Genomic DNA, 18,379 nt, shown 5'->3' with positions numbered 1-18,379 from the left:
GATTGGTGGAGATTGTCAATGGCTGCTCCCATCCTCTACTGATCCTTTAGATTCGAAGTATCCAGATTCTTATTTCAGGTTTTACTGGCTCTCATTTAGGTTTTTTTGGAAAAGGCCATTTGCCTTTTCTTTCCCTGATCTGTAGTTACTTTAATACAGGTCATTTCAGCAGGGCTCCAGGAATGGCTTTTTCTAGTTTGCACCTCAGGGGACTTTATGCCCTTAGTCCACAGTGCAAGGATGGAATGTGCAGATAGAGTACATGGTTCACAGGTATCTTTTTTTCCCAGTTGAAATGGTACAGGTTAAAAAATGTAAGAACCGTTTTTTCCCCCTTTTCCTTGTGTTTTCTTCCCAGGTTAGAGATCCAGGATATTCTTTGTGAACAGCGTCCCTTTTGAATAGCATTGAAGATCTATGAGTCATATGACGTTCTCATTTTTTTTTTTTAGATGACTTGAATAAGAATGCTTGTTCTACCTGTGCCTGACAATCTTACGGAGAAATGGCCCCCTCTAAATTGAGAAGGGGCAGAAAGTGATCACAGCATGAGACACTCTGGCTTTCTGGAGACTAGACTATTTGAAATGTTCTCTTTGGAGAGGGATGGGCTTTACATTATTCAGACTGATAAAAGAGCTGGTGTTAGAGGAGGGCTTAATTACTCAAGGGAACCTAAGTCTAACTTGTTCAGTGCAAAGAGTGCCTTTAGGGTTCTGTTTACTTTGTCTAGATGCATAAGCACCTTAGCGTTTAGTAAGGAAATAGTTCTTTAGGAATTCTGATAACAACGGAGACCATCCGACAAGTCCCTACTATGGGCCAAGCACCAAGCTCCAAACTAGGTTTTAGTTTCTTTTCTTTTTTTTTTCTTTTTTCTTTTCTTCTTTTTTTTTTTTTTTTTTTGATACCAAATTTCTCTGTGTAGCCCTGGCTGTCCTGGAACTTGCTTTGTAGACTAGGTTGGTCTCAAACTCAGAGATTCTGCCTACCATGTGCTAGGACTAAAGACATATGTCACTTTGCCTGTTTAGGTTTTAGTTTCTATATACCTTTTTTTTAAAAAAAAACAGAAATCAGGGAAGCATGCAGTTTATGTAATTTCCCCAAGTATGTGTAATGTATATAAGACAGGGCTGGATTTTAAACCAACTCTCTGACTCCAAAGTTCATGTTCTTTCCACGACTTTGTTAAACCTTAATTGCAAAACTTAGTACGCAAAAAGTACACTGAGACTTTTGTTTTGCTTTGAGACAAGATTTCTCTGAATAGCTCTGGCTGTTCTGGAACTCACTCTGTAGAGCAGGCCTTCCTGGAACTCATAAGAGATCACCTGTCTCTGCTTCCCAAGAGCTGGGACTAAAGGTGGGCACCACAAATGCCTGGCTTACACTCAGCTTTTTCATCACAGATGCAGATGCAGGTATATAATGTTGATAGAGTTCATGGTGCTTCTTTATTTTGTGGGTTTGAGTTGATTAGAGACTTTTGCTGTTTTATTGAACTCTAGTTTTTAGAAAGATACTAAAATCACTTGTCGTTTGTATTTACTTTTCTGGTTCTGGGGTTTTAATTCAGGCTTCATGCATGCTGAGCACATACTCTTCCAATGGTCTACCCCTTCAGCTCCCCTTAATAAATATTGATGAAGCTATTCTCTTTAATTTTATTCAGGAATGGATCCTGCCTGCCTGAGGAGTCTGGAGAGGTGCAATGGTGGCCTCACGTCATTGTACATATGGACGTTTCAATGTGGACTTGAGTTTTGTGTTTTCTTTCTCCTTTCGCTATATTTTCACTAGTTATGTTTCTACTGTTTATGGAACACAGTATCCCTAGTGCAAATCTATAATCCTACAATCCTAAATGTCTTTTTTCTCTTAGGGGATTCTGATAAATTTTTCTATAGTTTGTATCATATACATCCTAGAACTGGAGTTAGAGATAGTGGTGAGCTGCCATGTGGGTGCTGGGAATTGAACCATGGTCCTCTGTAAAAACAAGGTTCTTAAACACTGAGCCATCTCTCCAGCCCTTCTACATTTTTTAAAAATTACATTTGTATTCATTTTGTGTCCAGAGGAAGGTTTACAGAACATGTCAGAGGACAACTTGAAGGACTTGGTTCTTTCCTACCATGTGGGTTCTAGGGATCAAACTTAGGTTGTCAGACTCAGACGCCAGCATCTTTACTTGCACATTCTTCTGACCAGCCTCCAGTTTCTTATTTTTTCTTTTGTTTTTTTTCTAAGTTTTGTGTAACCTAGGTTGTTCTAAAACTCACTGTGTAGCTGAAGATGACTTTCAGTTACTGATCCTCCTGTTTCTACTTCTCAAGTGCTGGCATTACAGGTCTCTGCTATCATGTTCGGTCACTTGTTTATTCCTTTTTAAAAATGCTTTTGTTCTTTGAAAATTTCATACAATGTATCTTGACCATATTCATGCCTACATTTCCCCCTAATTCCTTCCTGACCCATCTCCACCTCCCCATCTCTTCAACTTTGAGTCTTCTTTAAAAACAAAACAAAACAAAATCATCTGGTCCAATATGTGTTGCTCATATACTTCTGGTATGGGACCATCCACTGAAGCATTGTGGAGGTACAGTGGGCCACACCCTAAAGAAAGCACATTCTCCCTCTCCTGTTTTATTTTAAAGAATCGTTTAGATGACAAAATGTTATTTATATCAGATTTTTTTCAACTGTTGATATTTCTTGGATCTTGAAGATTTTGGGTAAATTTTTGAAAAATTTGAGCTAATGTTAATAGTCTGTTATTTGGCTGAAGGGGAGATTTCAAGACTTGGGGACTGTAAGAGTTGATATAGTAAGGTCCATGTGAGGTGCTACCAGCACTCCAAGATACTCCTTTCTTACCAAGAGGCAGTTGTGTGGCGAAGAAAGGTGGTTCCTTTTTTTACTTACCCATTGCTCTGAATTGGCTAGGAAGAAATATGGTGTAGATTAATAGATGTATTTGACCATTTTCATTTAGAATTTGTAGACAGGAACGAAGATTTGGGCTTTTAATTTGTTACAAGGTCCTCTTACAACCGAGCCTGAGGAATCTTCTTAGTGATTAAGATGTAGGAATGAGTACATTACAGAAAACTAACTTATAATGGCTGTTCATTCTGCATTTTTTAGGTAAAGGGGCAACTAGATAGATAGGGTTTCTATTTAGTAATTGAGTATTGATAACTTACATTTTGGGAGAATCAAAGTTGTCATGGTTGTTGGTTTTTAAAGACCGTGTCTTAGCTATATTGTTGGGGCTGGTCTAGAACTCTGTAGTGGCTTGGCCTCAACTCAGACATCTGTCCACTTCTGCCTCTCATGTTCTGGGATTAAAGGGATACACCCTCTCATACAGTCAGATGGTTGATCTTAAGATCATAATTTATTCACATATACAACAAACCGGATGCATAAAACAGCATGAAGAAAACCTGGTGATGTGACACCTCATAAACTGTAGAGGTGAAAGGATCTGAAGTTCAAGGTCACCCTCTGCTACATAACAAAACCTTTAGAAATGGGAATGTGGCAGTATTTTGGTTGGTAAATTAGCTAGCATGTATAAAGCTCTGGGGTTTGACTTCCAGTACTTCATGAACTGGGTGTGATGGTACACTCCCGAAATTTCATAAGGAGGCGGGATTCAAAGTTATCCTTAGCTACACAAGGAGTTTGAAGCCAGCTTTTGATTGAGACAAGGTCTCAAGAAAAGTATAAATGCAGAAGGGATCAGAGGGAGGTAGATGACAATGTACCCAGCTGCTATTATCAGGAAAGATTTTCTGAATGAAATTTGAATTGAGCTAGGATGTATAGAGTAGAAAAAAATTGGAATAGGAAGGCAAAGGTAGAATGTCTTGGAGGTCTAGAGAATGATCTACAATAACCATACTCTTGATTTTGAATGAGTAAATTTTAGTATATGGCAAGCCAGAGTAAAATAATAAATAGCAAGGGACAGACAAATAGCAAAACATTATCAAGTCAGGCACTCAACATGTCCAGCAGAAATTGACTGGGGAAGTGCCTTTGAGGTAGCCAGCTGGAGAGTCCCAGACAGAGTAGAATGTTCGTTCAGATGAGACTTCCAAGTAAAAGAACAAATAGCGACAGGAAGGTAATGTCAAGTCCGGTCTCCATAACATCCCGTAGAAAGAGCTCGGGAAGTTAGGCAGTTAGCTGGAGTTCTGATGGAGCTTTCTTCCCATGGCTGAACCTTTTTCACTGCAGGCATTATTATATCAGGATAAACATCTGCTGGAAATAATTTACCTTCTAGTTCTCAATGACTGTTTTTACTGTTGGAGTGTTGTGTTATTCTTTTCCTTCCATATCACAGAGATGGGGGAGTACAACCCTAGACAGGGGGTCTTAAAGGACACTTTGAGACAAACATGCGTGGGTCTGAAATAGGGTTGGGAAACCAATCTGAACTCAAATAATGCATGATTTACCAGTATAATTGCATTATAACACAACCGTGAGTCTTCTCTGTAAGATCAAAAGATTTTATTTATGCATTTGTGGGGTGGAACCAAGAGCCTTGAGCGTGCTAGGTAAGTGTTCTACTCTGGAGCTACCCTTCAGTCCCTGCAAGGGACTTCTGATCTAATTGTGATATATGATTGGGTAGAGTGAGGGTTAATAATCACCTGGTAGCGGTTTAGAAGAGTTTTAGGTATATAGTCAATAGGAACAGTTTTTCTGTTTTGTTGGGAGTCAAACCCAGGTGTTCATACAGGCTAGGGAAGTCTGAGATATATCCTTAGTCCCATAGGAACTACTACTTCATTGAGACTTTTCCATTGCTTCTGACAGGTGATCCCCACATGTTGAACAGAACTTATTGCCTGCTTTCAGTTTGGTGGTTTTTTACTTTTGAGATAAGGTCTCACCATGTAGGCCCGGCTAATCTGGAATTCCCTATGTTGTTTAGGCTGGCCCTACACTGACTGCTGATTCTCCTGACTCAGTCTCCTAAGTGTTAAAATTACATGCCACAGCACCTGGCTTCTTTTCATTCTTCCTTCCCTGTAGACAAATCTACCCATCTTCAAGCTGAAAGAATCCTGTGTACGGCGACGCTATAGTGACTTTGAGTGGCTGAAAAATGAGCTGGAGCGAGATAGTAAGGTATAGCTCATCTCCTAATTAGTACTATTGGAGGAGGAGATCTATATAGGCTTGGGTGTAAGATCACAGCCTATAAAAGTCTTGAATTGGGCAATAAGGGTGAACACATTCTTACGGACTCATTCCCAATATGTTGGTTCTGGAGGGATACCCTTTGAAACTTGAAAGAGGTAAGTTTAGGACTTATTGTTTGTAAAATTGTGTGCATGTGCGTGTGAGTGCGTGCGTGCGTGTGAGTGCGTGCGTGCGTGTGCGCGTGCGCGCGTATATGTGTGTGTATTATATGGTGTGAGGATGTCACACTCAGGCCAGAGGAGCAGGTTATGTGTCCTGCTCTCTCTGCCTCACACCTTTTAGACAGGGTTTCTCACTGAATCTGTACTTAGGCCAGCAATCTGTAGTGATTCTCCTGTCTCTGCCTTCCACTCTATGTCCTGGAGTCCACATTCAGGTCTGCATGCATGTACAGCCAGTGCTTTTACCAGATGAACCCTCTCCTCAGCCCCATGAACAATATTTTCCACTATTATTTTGGTTTTTGTTTGTAAATTTAGTAAACACCTATACGTGCAAAAATGTGTCAAAAGCTAAATACTTGGATGGTGCAGGATTATTAAGGAAAGTGAAGCGTGCTTGAAGTTTATTTCCTTTCTCTTGAGATGGTAACTCTGTCCTTCCACAGAAATCAAGTTGGATCCATATGAGCCATCCTTACTGTTCTAAGGTCTTAGCTGGACCTGGGGCATTGTAGATCCCAAACATAAAAGAACTGAGAAATACAGTTTACTTAGCAGGTGAAGGCAGGAGGATCAGAAGTTCAAGGTTATCCTTGGCTATATCGACATTTTGAGACCACCCTGCAGCCATGGAGAGGGAGGGAGGAAAAAAGGGAAGGAGGGAGGGAGAGAAGGAAGGAGGGGTAGAGGGAGAGGGAGAACACACTTTACCATCTCATTTGCTTTCCTTCTTTCTTGCCCTGTCCAACTTGGATGCTATTTGACTGCAGATCGTAGTACCACCACTGCCTGGGAAAGCCTTGAAGCGGCAGCTCCCTTTCCGAGGAGATGAAGGGATCTTTGAGGAATCTTTCATTGAAGAAAGGAGGCAAGGCCTCGAACAGTTTATTAACAAGTAAGCCAGATTCTTGGCTGCTCTGCATACTGCTTTTGCCATTATGACATGTTTCTTTACCACCCTCCCTTCCCTATTTTTCTCTCCCCTCCCCTTCCTCCTCCATTCTTCCTTCTTTTCCTTTTTGCTGGGGATTGACTCCACGGCCTTGCATATGCTAGGCAAGCACATATTCCCAGCCCATAATGATCTTATATTTTTGTCTGCTTTATCCTTTTGTGATAGGTAATGATAATAAATAGTGGGCAAACTGGAGATAGTAAAACTCCATTCCTGTGAATAAATTCAGATCCCATATGCCAAGGCCTGAGAGTGTAATGCATGTTAACCCTTTTAACTAGGAATTTCCCTACCTTGTCCTTCTGTTCGATTTCCCTTCTTTATTACAGTTTAGGCCATATCCTACTGCTGGCCTCTAGAGGCTCAAACCTTCCTCCCCTCTTCACATTCCTATTCCCTTGCCAAATCTCTCTGATCCCAGATACTACTGATAACCACTCTGGTCTCTTTATAGAATTGCTGGGCACCCACTGGCTCAGAATGAACGCTGTCTACACATGTTCCTGCAGGAGGAGGCTATTGATAGGAACTACGTCCCTGGGAAGGTGCGCCAGTAGGAGTCCCTCTCACCACTTGCCCTCTACTTTTCCTGCTGAAATGACATTGGTTTTTCCACTAAGCCTCTCTCTATTTTTGATCTGAAGTTGGCTACCCATCCCCTGGCTTGGTAGACCGTCTTGCATTGTGCCCCTTGGTATCAGACTTCACCATGTGGGTGCTCTGCTAGTATCTCTTCTTTGAAGAGAGGTGGGAAACAACAGGCAGATGTTCTTTGCTTGGGGTTGGGGTCGGGGAGGGATTGGACTGGAAGGCAATTTCTTGGGCATTTTAACTATAGCAGAAGGCTAACTTGGGGGGAGGGGCTGTGTTGGTGAGCCACTGGGATATATTACTGATGCTGCAAGTCTAGGCCCTTTTTCTTATTCTTAGGTTTAACCAGGACCACTGAATAGAGAGAATCCCTGCTTTTCCTACCTGCATGAAAAATTTTCTTTTTGGGGAAGGTGGTAGAAACTCAAAACTTCTTTTTTTTTCTAGGCCTACTCCCAGTTTCTCAGCAGTTTTTTGTTTGTTTGTTTTTCCTCTCCCTTGTTGCTTTTCATGGCGGCCATCTTAGAGTTTAAGCAGTCCAATATGTAGAGCAGGATGTATGGGGTTTCTGGGCCCATCATCATGATGACTGCAAAGTCAAAAAAGCCATAGGGTAGTAGGGTGCTCCTATTGCCTAGCCCCTTTCCCTTAATGGCTCCCTACTCTGGCTGTCTATATTTTGCTCATTAGCTAATGAGTCAGTATGGGCCAGCAGTTCTCTCTCCTCAAGCCCTTGTTTCTTTGTGAGTTAGCTTTGTGGGTTTTGAGGGATAAGAACAACTTATCACTGCCAGGTGACTTTCTGAATGGTGGGAGGGGGTCATGTTTTAGGTTCTTCTTGGTGGTAAGGAAGAGCAACATCACTTTCCTCCTTCCATTCCTCCTCTTCATGTCATTTAGTGCTGCCCCAAGGGCGGAAGCACACACACCACATTTTCTCATTTCTCCTAAGCACTTTTGAGCTGTTGAATGGGGCTCAGGAGCAAGAGTTGTCTGCTGCCTTCCCCAGCTTGGTCACAGGGTTATTGACCTGCCTGTACTTGTTTCCTATGGAACTCCAGTGTTGTTCCCAGAAGCTGAAATAGGCTAGCAGCTAGGTGTAGATTTCCTAAATCTGAGAGGCTAAAGTAGCTTCTTGAGGCTGGCAAGTGTCCTATGCTGTTGTTTGGGAGGTGGTGGTTTGTTTGCTGGGACTGCTGTCTGTCCAAGTGGTGGGATGAGAGCAAGTTAATTCTGGTGCCAGTGGCAAGTTGGGACTCTTGGCTTAGACTCCCTGTCATGGAAGGATTTGTGTTTTCTCTGTAGGTCCTTGGGGAAAAGGATTGCTGAGTCTGGTGTGACCCTGGTCAGAGAGATCAGGATTAGATTTTGACAGGGAACTTGGAGCCCATCTCAGTGTTGAAGATCCTTGAGATAGATTATTAGCTCTCTAGCTGCCGAGCCCATGCTGGTAGCTGAGTAGCCCCTTTCCCACCTCACCAGTGTCGGTGTCCTTGCTGCCTTTTGATTTGTATCCTTTGTTACAGATTTTTTTTTAAGATTTCTTCTTTCATTGTGCATAAGTGCTGAGACTCCGAGGCCCCATTTCTTCTGTGTATATATCCTGACTTGGGGCTTTTATTCAGCAAATTGTTCATTCTTCTGTCAGACAATGTCATATTCAACTCTGTTCATATTAAACCACTGTGAAGCAAGCCTCCGTTTTCCTCTTTAAGTTATAAATTTATTATTTCCTAGTGCTGAGTACATGCTGGATATTGTGTAGAACTCATAACATGGTCATTGTCCTGGGGTGATGAGTAAGCTTTGCATTTATATTACATTACAGAAAAGCAGAATCTAGACTGCTTGTAGTAGTTTACCTATGGTTTTTTGTAACTTGCAACTGACTTTGTCACATAGATAATGCATCTCCTTCCAGGAAGTAGCCATATAATACCTGTGGTTTAAGTCAGATTTAGCAGATTTGATTCTTATGTTTGTGGAGTTTTGTTAATTTGACTTGAATGTATTTACCTGTGTTTATATATGATATGCAATGTGTACATAAACATACATATAGACCCATCCTTTGATACACCCACATATCATCAACAATTCCTTTCATTACCCCTTTACCTCATTTGATGATACTTCATTGTGTTGTTTTCCAAAAAGATTTGATGCAGACAGAAAGGTGGGTGAGATCCTGAGAACTTCTGATGGGTGTTTTCATCTGACTAATGTGGTCGTGTCCAGGGTAGGTCCCATGAAGGGCTGGAATGAGGGAGGTAGGAATCTTGTCATTTGGTAAATTAAAGATAGTTTTAGAGCTGGACATGATAGCACTTGTTTGTAACCCCAGGAGGATCAGGAGTTCAAGGACAACCTTCATTATGAGATTAATTTGAGGTCAACCTGATTAATATGGGACCTCATCCTCCTAGAAAACCTACTTTTAATTTAATTTCAAATGGAGTATAGAAAAATGAAAATGTTCAAAAGATGAGGACATTACAGAGACTTAAGAGTGATACTTGGTTTTAAATAAAAGAGCCAGCTGAATTATAGAAGTTAAAGGATTTTTAATCATTAGAGAATGAGGTGAGTGAAGATATCTGAGGGTAGGAAGACTAGGTGTTTCTGTGAGATAAAGGAGTCATCAAGAGATACAGCCTTTGTGCGCAGTAGCATTACAGAGGGAACTGGAGAATAACTAGAAAAATGGGTATAAAATAAAATACCATCCATATTTTAGGTAGACAGTATTCAGCTCCCTTAGGTGTATGTAGTAGAGTACACGTAAGATGAGTGAGTACATTGTATTTCTCACAGAAATTCAAGAGCTTTCTATACAAGTTAAAAATGAGAGATAAAGGAGAGGGTAAGGCATATCTAGTTATTCCCCCTTCTCCCTTATTCTTTGGTTTGAGACAAGGTTTCACTTTATAGCCTGTGCTGGCCTGGAACTTGCCCAGGGAAGCCTCAAACTTGTGATTGTCCTGTCTCTGCCTTCTGGGTTTATGGATGTATAGGTGATTTCCTTTTATTTATTAACTTTATTATCAACCAAGTTCAGTTTCCTCTTTTTGGAGGAAAATTGGCCATTTTAAACACAGCCTTTAGGTCCTATAAGAACTTTTAACCCAAGTCCTCTTTTACTTATCTATACTGAGGCAAGGCATAGTTTTTTTTAAAAACAAACAAACAAACAAACAAGGAATTCAAGTTTATACACATATTTGAGTGCTTGCTACTAATGAATCCTCCTCTTTTACCCCATAGCTCAGAAAGATTCAACCTTATATTGGGTTCTAGAAGGCAGAGGCTAACAACAAATTTTATATAAAACTAGACCTAAAAGAAGTCTATATCTTAACATTCTAAAGATGCCTTACCTATCCTTTGACCTGTTGGAACTGAGGAGTTGAGCTAGTAAAGGTGGGGAGGTGAACAAGAGGCTTCACAGGAGTTGTGTATGGTACATCACCTAGGTGAGACACTTCTATGTTGAAATACTTGCTCTAATAATTTAAACAAAATCACCTGCTGTGGAAATTCGACCAGCTGCTCACTGAAATGGATATTTCTTCATGTCCTTGAGGACTGTTGAGCCACTCCTGATATCCTCTTAGGAATAATAAACATTCCAATTTCCCCTTATATGGTCTTTAACCCTTTTATTTTTATAATTCTGAAGTTTGTCCAAAGTCTTGACATGGGCTTAAGCCAGGGGGTTTGAAACTGAGTACTACTTTAATTTTAGCCTAAAGGTTAGGTGCTTCTTACTCCAATTATACATCATAGTAATTAAGCATTTTTTTTTCAGATGGGTTAGGTAGCTGAGACTGCTCTTGAGTTTGCTAAGAAGTTGAGCATCTCCTGATCTTCTGAGTCTACTCTCAACTGCTGCCTTTGCATGCTTCTGCTACTATGCCTGGCTTTTTTATTTTTTTTTAGGCAAGGTCTTACCCTGTACCTCAAGATGACCTAGAACTCTAGAACTTGCTATTTACCTAGGCTGGCCTCAAACTCATGGGTGATCCTCCTGCTTCAGTCTTCTGAATGTTGGGATTTTAGGAATAAATCACCATGACCAAACTGAAGATTACTTTTGACTTATAAACTCTTATGAATACTTTAATTTAGTTTGTGGTTTTCTGCTTCTCCCTTTCTGACCATCTACCACCCATCATTTATCTTTTCTTTTTTACCTTGCCTATACAACAAATTGCCTTCTTAATTTTATTTTTCTTTCCTTCTTCCCTCTGTGTGTGTGTGTGTGTGTGTGTGTGCAAGCGCGCACGTGTGCGCGCGCTCTATGTATTTTTGCCTGTGGTGTTTTTTAGCTACTCATATAAAACATACAAAGAGGAGTAATTATCAATATCACAAAAGGATTATTTTAACCCTTTGGGGGCTCTTTTAAATAAGTGGTTTATATGGTAGCCTTATTTATTTGTCTGTTTTTGATGGTCTCACTGTGTAACCCCAGCTAGCCTCAAACTCATTATGTAGCCCAGGCTGTTGAGTATCCTCTGGCTTAGCCTATTGAGTGCTCCCATTTATTGGTGTATGCCAGCATACCTTACACTTCTCCAGTGGTTTCAAATGTTTGTATGTAGATCATAAATTCCTTTACCTGGAAAAACTGAAGGTAAAAGGTTAAGATTGTTAACAGGAACTCAGTTAGACATAGATGAAAAATCAGAAGAAGAATAGAGAGATGGCATCTCCAGTGAGTGGATCTGATGCCCTTTTCTGACCTCCATGGGCACCAGGCATATATTTATAGGTGAAGCTTTCACATAAGAGAAAACAAATCTTTAGGCTGGAGAAGTGGCTCAGTAGTAAGAGCAGCGGCTGCTCTTCCAGAGGACCCTGGTTTAGTTTCAGCACCCATTGTTAGCTTTCAACCATCTGTAACTCCCTCCCAGGGGACCCCATGTCCTCTTCTGGCCTCCATTGTCACTGCATTCACATGGTGCAGTATGCTCACAAAGGCAAACACAAGCACAGTATAAATTTTTTTTAATTATAAGGAAACCAAGCTCCTAACAAAGGAATCCATTCATAGAATTGTAACAGATTTTTTTTTCCATGTGCCTATTCCCATTCTCTAAAACTGACTGCTGCCTGGTGCATCTTAGAGCTCCCCTTCCCTCTCCCTCTGACTTCATTCATGTACATATAGGAATAGTCTCTCTCTCATCCATATATAGTTTAAAAATACATTGTTTTACTACTATGTAAATTATTATGCATTGTATTACATATTTCTTTTTTCATTAATATGTGGACATTTACCTCCTTTACAAAATAAAAATAATGGTATAGCATTCAATAGTATAGTTTTACTACAGTTTAGTGATTCACCTATTGATGGAAACTTGCCTCTAATCATGCACTGTTAAAAATACTGCATTTTAAAAAAAATACTGCATTTAATCTTATTCCTGTGTCTAAGTATTTCTGTGGGATAGAGAGAAAGAATTGCTGTGTCAAAGAATGTGTGCAATTTACTTCGATACTTACAGTTAAATTACTGTTTTCTCCCCCTGCCCTAGCTGGCCTGGAACTCACTGACATCCACCTACTTCCCATGTGCTTGGTTTAAAGGTGTGGGCTATCAAGCTGCCTAAATTATTTTCTTTATAAGAGTATAGTTTAGACTCCCAATAATATCAAATAACTGTTTCTGCAGCTCCCCTCAAATGAGGAAATTCATGTTTCCCCACATGAAGCTTCCCTGCTAATGGTACAAATTAAAATAATATACAATTATCAAGATTATTTTAAAATGTTATTTTTTTCTGGTTTTTTTGGATTTGGTTTTTTCAAGACAGGGTTTCTCTGTGTAGCCCTGGCTGTCCTGGAATTCACTCTGTAGACCAGGCTGGCCTCAAACTCAGAAATCCACCTGCCTCTGCCTCCCAAGTGCTGGGATTAAAGGCGTGCGCCACCTGTTATTTTTTAATAATTCTAATTTGTATTTCCTGATGCATTTAGTTCTAGTAATACCAACTGTTAACAAGTTTCCCCACACATTTAATTTTGGTCATTCTAAAAGTATTATCTTTCTGTCAGTTAGTTAAAGATCCTAACCACTCTTAACAAATTTAGCTATCATTCTTAAGCTAATGGCCTTGAATATTTTTATTTTTTTCATTAGCCTTAGGGGGCTGGCAAAGTGCATTAGTCCATTGGCGATGCAGCCTTGTATGGGGGTACTCTCAAGACCAGTTCCATCTTAGATTAGCACTACTTGAAGCCAAGCCCAGAGTAACTCCCATGGATCCACATGGAAATATAATTTGCTTCTTGGGCCCCTGATGAATCCAGCTTAGACCTCTTCTTTTGTTATTTTTCTTAGATCGAAACCTTAAATTCTAGGAAGGGACCAAATGAGAATGGGAGTGGGGGTAGGAGGGGATGGAAAACAACATGTCAATTTAAATAGCCAGATCACAAGATCCTGCTCCTCTGGTTGGTATCAAAAATAAATAAGCCTACAGTTTGTATGCTGTGGAAAGCACATTCCCTCACCTAATTGGTTTCTTAATGGAGAGACAGCCACAGGAAGCAGCTGGTGTGGAAAAACAATGGGACTGCTGTGGTGCTGCTTTTGAAAGTGAAAGCCTGCCTACCTGGCTCCTGAGACAGAATTAGGAACTGCCTGCCCCTCTCTCCCACCCCACCCTGATCTAAACACCCTCCACAGTTTCACATTTTACATGTGTCTCAGAGTTATTGTCCATTATGACACAGTTGACTCAGGTTATAGTTTTATGAATGTTAGAAGATGTACATCTTCCATCATGGCCAGCTTGGAGCTCTCCCTTTGATTTGGTTGCTGAGGTCCTCGATCTAAGCAATGGAGTGTTTTCTGGAATGTTTGACCTTCCTTGCTGCAACATCACAACAGGATTCACATGAAAGCAGGAAAGGTCACAAAAGCTGGAGATTGAAGATCTGTGTACTAAGTCCATTGGAAGAACAGATGTCTGACCTAGAAAGTTTGTCCATTCCTGTGCTACCATTTCAGCCAGTCCTGTCTCATCTACTTTTATTCTCTGCATCTTTCTATACATAGCAGTTAACCATAGAAAATCCATTGTGTTGTGTTTTTATTTCTGCAAATTACCATTCAGTGTTTTGGAAATGTTTTTACTTACTAGATTTATTAAATGTGACACAGTATATACAATATGCCACAGTATGACTATAAGTTTATTTTTCAGTGTTCTCTTATCAGTAGATAACTGGATTGAATAATTTTATTATTACTGTTATAAACAATAGTGGTAGGATGATTCTTGAATTTCACTCTTCATCATTTTCTCAAACTGTGACCACATGACTCCATTGAAAAATAACTTTTCTAAAACCAAGAATTACAAAGGTAAATTTGACATTTCATTTGATATGTGCCCTAGTAAGAGACAATTGAATTCTCATATCTGCTTCTGCTTTTAATCTTTTATCTATTTTTACTGAAATATATTACATATATATATTACAAAAATATGTATATAGATATACATAACATAAAACTTACTATTCTAATTCTTTTTGAGATGGGGTCATGCTGTATAGCCCTGACTGGCCTGGATCTTGCTATATAGATAAGGTTAGCCTCAGACTCACAGTAATCCTGCTGTCTTAGTCTTCCAAGTGCTGAGATTACAGGCATGTATCACTACACTTGTTTTTTGTTGTTGCTTTTTAAAAAATAGGTTTTTAGTGTATGGTCCTAGGTGGTTGGAATTCACTGTGTAGAGCAGGCTGGGCAATTCTCCTGCCTCTGCCTTCCAGGTGCTAGAATTACACATATGCATACTGTGCCAGGCCTAACCATTTTTATGTGTACAGTTAAATATCATTAAATACTGTATTGTTGTGCAACCATTACCACCATACATCTCAATACATTTTTGATCTTTCCACTTCAAACTCAATAACTCTTCCATTACCCCTAGCAGCTACCATTCTTTCTGCCTCTTTAAATTTGACAATCACAAATATCTTATATAAGTGGAATATATTTTTGTTATTTCATGTTTATTTCTATGTATGTGCACTTATAAGTGCTACAGCACATGTGTTGGGGTTAGAGGGAACCTTGGAGGAATCAATTCTCTCCTTCTACTATATAGGTATTGGAATTAAACTCAGGGTGTCAGGGTTGGTGGCAAGTACTTTTATGTGCTGAGCCATCTCACTCACTCCTATTTGTCTTTTTGTGACTGGCTTTTTCACCTTAGCATAAAATCAAGGATCATCTGTGTTACAGCACATGTCAGAATGCCTTTCCTTCTAAAGGCTAGATCATTTTCCATTCATTTCTCCATTCCATTTTGTTTATTCATCTACTGGGGATTCTTGAGGTTGTCCCATTTAATTAAAAATTGTAACTGTTATTTGCCTGTGTGTGTGTGTGTGTGTGTGTGTGTGTGTGTAGGTTAGAGGACAACTTGGGAAAGTTGGTTCTCTGGTTCTAGCATGTGGCTTGAACTCAGATTGTCGGCTTGGCAGCACCTTTAACCTGCGAAGCCATCTCACCAGCCCCCAGTTTAAAAAATAGATGCATGTGTCATGTATGTGTTTGTAGAGGGTGGGCAGAGAACAACCTACGTGTTATCCTCAGGAACTCCATTCTTCCACCTTTTATAAATGCTCAATAAATAAATATATTTCCTTGAGACTTCTGCCTAATACATGTTTATGTTTGAAAAGTGATAAACATAACAATAATTAAAATAAAAAATAAATCATAACACAATACAGGCTGCTCTCAAAGTTTCCAATTGTGTTACCAAGCACATATAGCTACTTGATTGAACTGTGGACTTATATTCTCTAAATAAATAATTCCCTGTATCAAAGATATCACCCTTTAAGTTAAAATAAACATCTTAGATGATGAAGATATGTGTCTCCAGAAGGTGCTTAACTTATTCAGCAAATCAAGAGTTTTTTCAATAAATTCAATTACGGACTCTGGTAAATCAAGCCTGGAAGAACTTCCTTCACTTAATAGCCTCTACTGCAAAAGATATCAATGCAAGATTTGCCTGAAGTTTTGTGCTCTGAAACAGTTATAGGTTCTACTTCGAATGTTAGATTCTTAGCTTTAACATAATTCACCCATGTTTTCAGGCTTTTTGTCATTTTGTAGTAATCCTGGGTTAATGGAACCCTCAGAAACCTCAGTTTTTGTTTTGTTTGTTTTGTGTGGTTTTTTTATTTTTATTTATTTATTTATTTTTTTGGTTTTTCGAGACAGGGTTTCTCTGTGTAGCCCTGGCTGTCCTGGAACTCACTCTGTTGACCAGGCTGGCCTCGAACTCAGAAATCCATATCAGTCAGTGTTTACCTCAAGGCTGCCTCCCTCTTTTTTCCCCTATTTTTATTTTTGAAATTATAATTACATAATTTTCCCCTTCCCTTCCCTCCCTCATATATATCCACTTTTTGCCCTCTTTGAAATTCATGGCCTCTTCTTTTTCATTAATAGTATGTATGTATGTATGTATGTATGTATGTATGTATGTATGTATGTATGTGTATATCCATATATTCCTAAATACATAAATACAACCTTCTCACTTGTGTGTGTGTTTTCAGAACTGACATTTGGTATTGGGTAACCCATTGGTATGCTCTTCCTTGAGGAAGACTTTCTTTTGCTCCCAGAATTCCTTAGTTGCCTGTAGTTCTTTGTGTAGGGTTGAGACCTCTTGGTCTCCCCTCTATCTATCTCCACGTTATGGGTGTAGCTTCTGCCATTATTAAGAGATACCATCTTGTAGTAAGCCCCCTGATATTCTTTCTGGCTTTTAAAATCTTTCCTCCTCCATAGTTTGCAGTGTTCCCTGAGCCTTAAGTACCAGGAGTGTTTTGCAGATGTATCCATTAGGACTGGGCTCCACCAACTGTATTTTGATTGGATGTGTTTTTTCTGTAATGGTCCCTATTGCAAAGAGAAGTTTCCTTGATGAGGGGTAAAGAGTACACTTATCTGTCCTCTCCTTTTGAGATAAGGTTTCACATTGGTCTAGAATTCAACCAATTAATCTAGATTGGCTGGCCATCAGGTTCCAGGATCCTCCTGATCCACCTCTGCAGCAATGGGATTACAAGTGTATACTACCTGCCTGGCTTTTTTAGGTGGGTCCTCATGCTTATAAGGCAAATAAGTACTGACTGAATTATCTTCCCAGACTCCCCCGCCTCCATTTTGGGACTATTGTGACTTAACTACAAAGAGATAAATAAAAGAATTGATGAAAAAGATTTTTATCCAAGGTTTTACGTAGCCCACTCTGATCTTGGATTTACTATGTAGTCACCTCCTAAGTGTTAGGGTTCATAGTACATGCCAGCACACCTGATTTATGTATTTCTGTGTGTTAAACCTGTCCTGACATTTACTTTATGCTTATAGAAGCATTCTACCAACTGAACTATATCCCTAGCCCTGAGGAAAAGCATTTAAAAACTTACTTTGAAGCCTGGCGGTGGTGGCGCACGCCTGTAATCCCAGCACTCTGGGAGGCAGAGGCAGGCGGATTTCTGAGCCTGGGGAACCTATTGAAGCCCTTCTCTCTGAAAAAAGACACTCCCTACCTCACCCTTACCCCAAAGTCTACTAACTCCTCAGGTAGGGATGGGGCTTTGTGAGCCCCTTCCCAACCCATGCTGGAATGGTGACTGTCTCGATCATGTGAAGGTCCTACAGGCAGCCACATCTGCTGTGAGCTTATGTGTACAATGGCCCTGTCATGTCCAGAAGACACTGATTCATAGCAGTCTTTCTTAATTTCTGTCTCTTACAGTCTTTCAGCTTCCTCTTTCCAGTATTCTCCGAGGTATGTGTGTGTGTGTGTGTGTGTGTGTGTGTGTGTATTCTCCATCCTTTGACCAGTGTCTGTATTAACTTGCTGTATACGCAAAAAGAAAAAATTGATGATAGCTGAGAGCTGCAGTAATCTATAGGTATAAAGATAAGGCTTTAGAAGGCAGTATGATACTATGTGTATTTGGCAAAATAGTAGCTTTCCCTCCTAGGGCCTATGACCTCCCTAGCTACTAATGCTTGGCTAGGTTTTATAGTATAAACCTGAATTTATCCCCATGGAGAAGGCCTTGGATCCATTTAGCTTGAGAAATGTTTTATAGTACTGTGGTTATGCAATACAAGGTTGTTCTGAGTGTTTTCTTACTTTTATACTTAATAATTTTTGATAATTTTAATTACAATCTATAATACAATCTGGCCACTTTTACTTTCCCACAAAGCTTTATTCTTGAAACTGTTCAAAATTGGGTTTTGCAAATGATATATTTATATACTGTAATGTTTTTCTAACTAGGTAATTAATTGCCTCAACACTTTTCCCAGTGATTTGAAATGCCACCAATATCATTTACTGAATGTTCTTATATACCTATGTCTGTT

At 39.7% G+C, this 18,379-nt stretch overlaps 1 protein-coding gene across 4 annotated transcripts in view; it reads left to right on the top strand.

Moving 5' to 3' along the window:
- The window catches only part of Snx12 (sorting nexin 12), a 109,635-nt gene that overhangs the window by 940 nt on the left and 90,316 nt on the right, over window positions 1-18,379 (top strand). For 2 of the 4 annotated variants that reach the window (XM_052170547.1, XM_052170548.1), the window contains exons 2-4: window positions 5,062-5,157; window positions 6,164-6,288; window positions 6,803-6,893. In XM_052170547.1, coding sequence (XP_052026507.1) covers window positions 5,062-5,157; window positions 6,164-6,288; window positions 6,803-6,893 — 312 coding nt within the window. Of the gene's footprint in view, window positions 1-5,061; window positions 5,158-6,163; window positions 6,289-6,802; window positions 6,894-7,278; window positions 8,634-18,379 lie in introns of those variants that run through there. The other 2 variants (XM_052170550.1, XM_052170549.1) reach the window with 2 other exon arrangements.

This window comes from Apodemus sylvaticus, chromosome X (assembly GCF_947179515.1).
Source record: "Apodemus sylvaticus chromosome X, mApoSyl1.1, whole genome shotgun sequence".
Classification (NCBI taxonomy): Eukaryota; Metazoa; Chordata; class Mammalia; order Rodentia; family Muridae; genus Apodemus; species Apodemus sylvaticus.
Note: the sequence above shows the minus strand (reverse complement) of the source record. Positions and strands in the feature narration are given on the sequence as shown.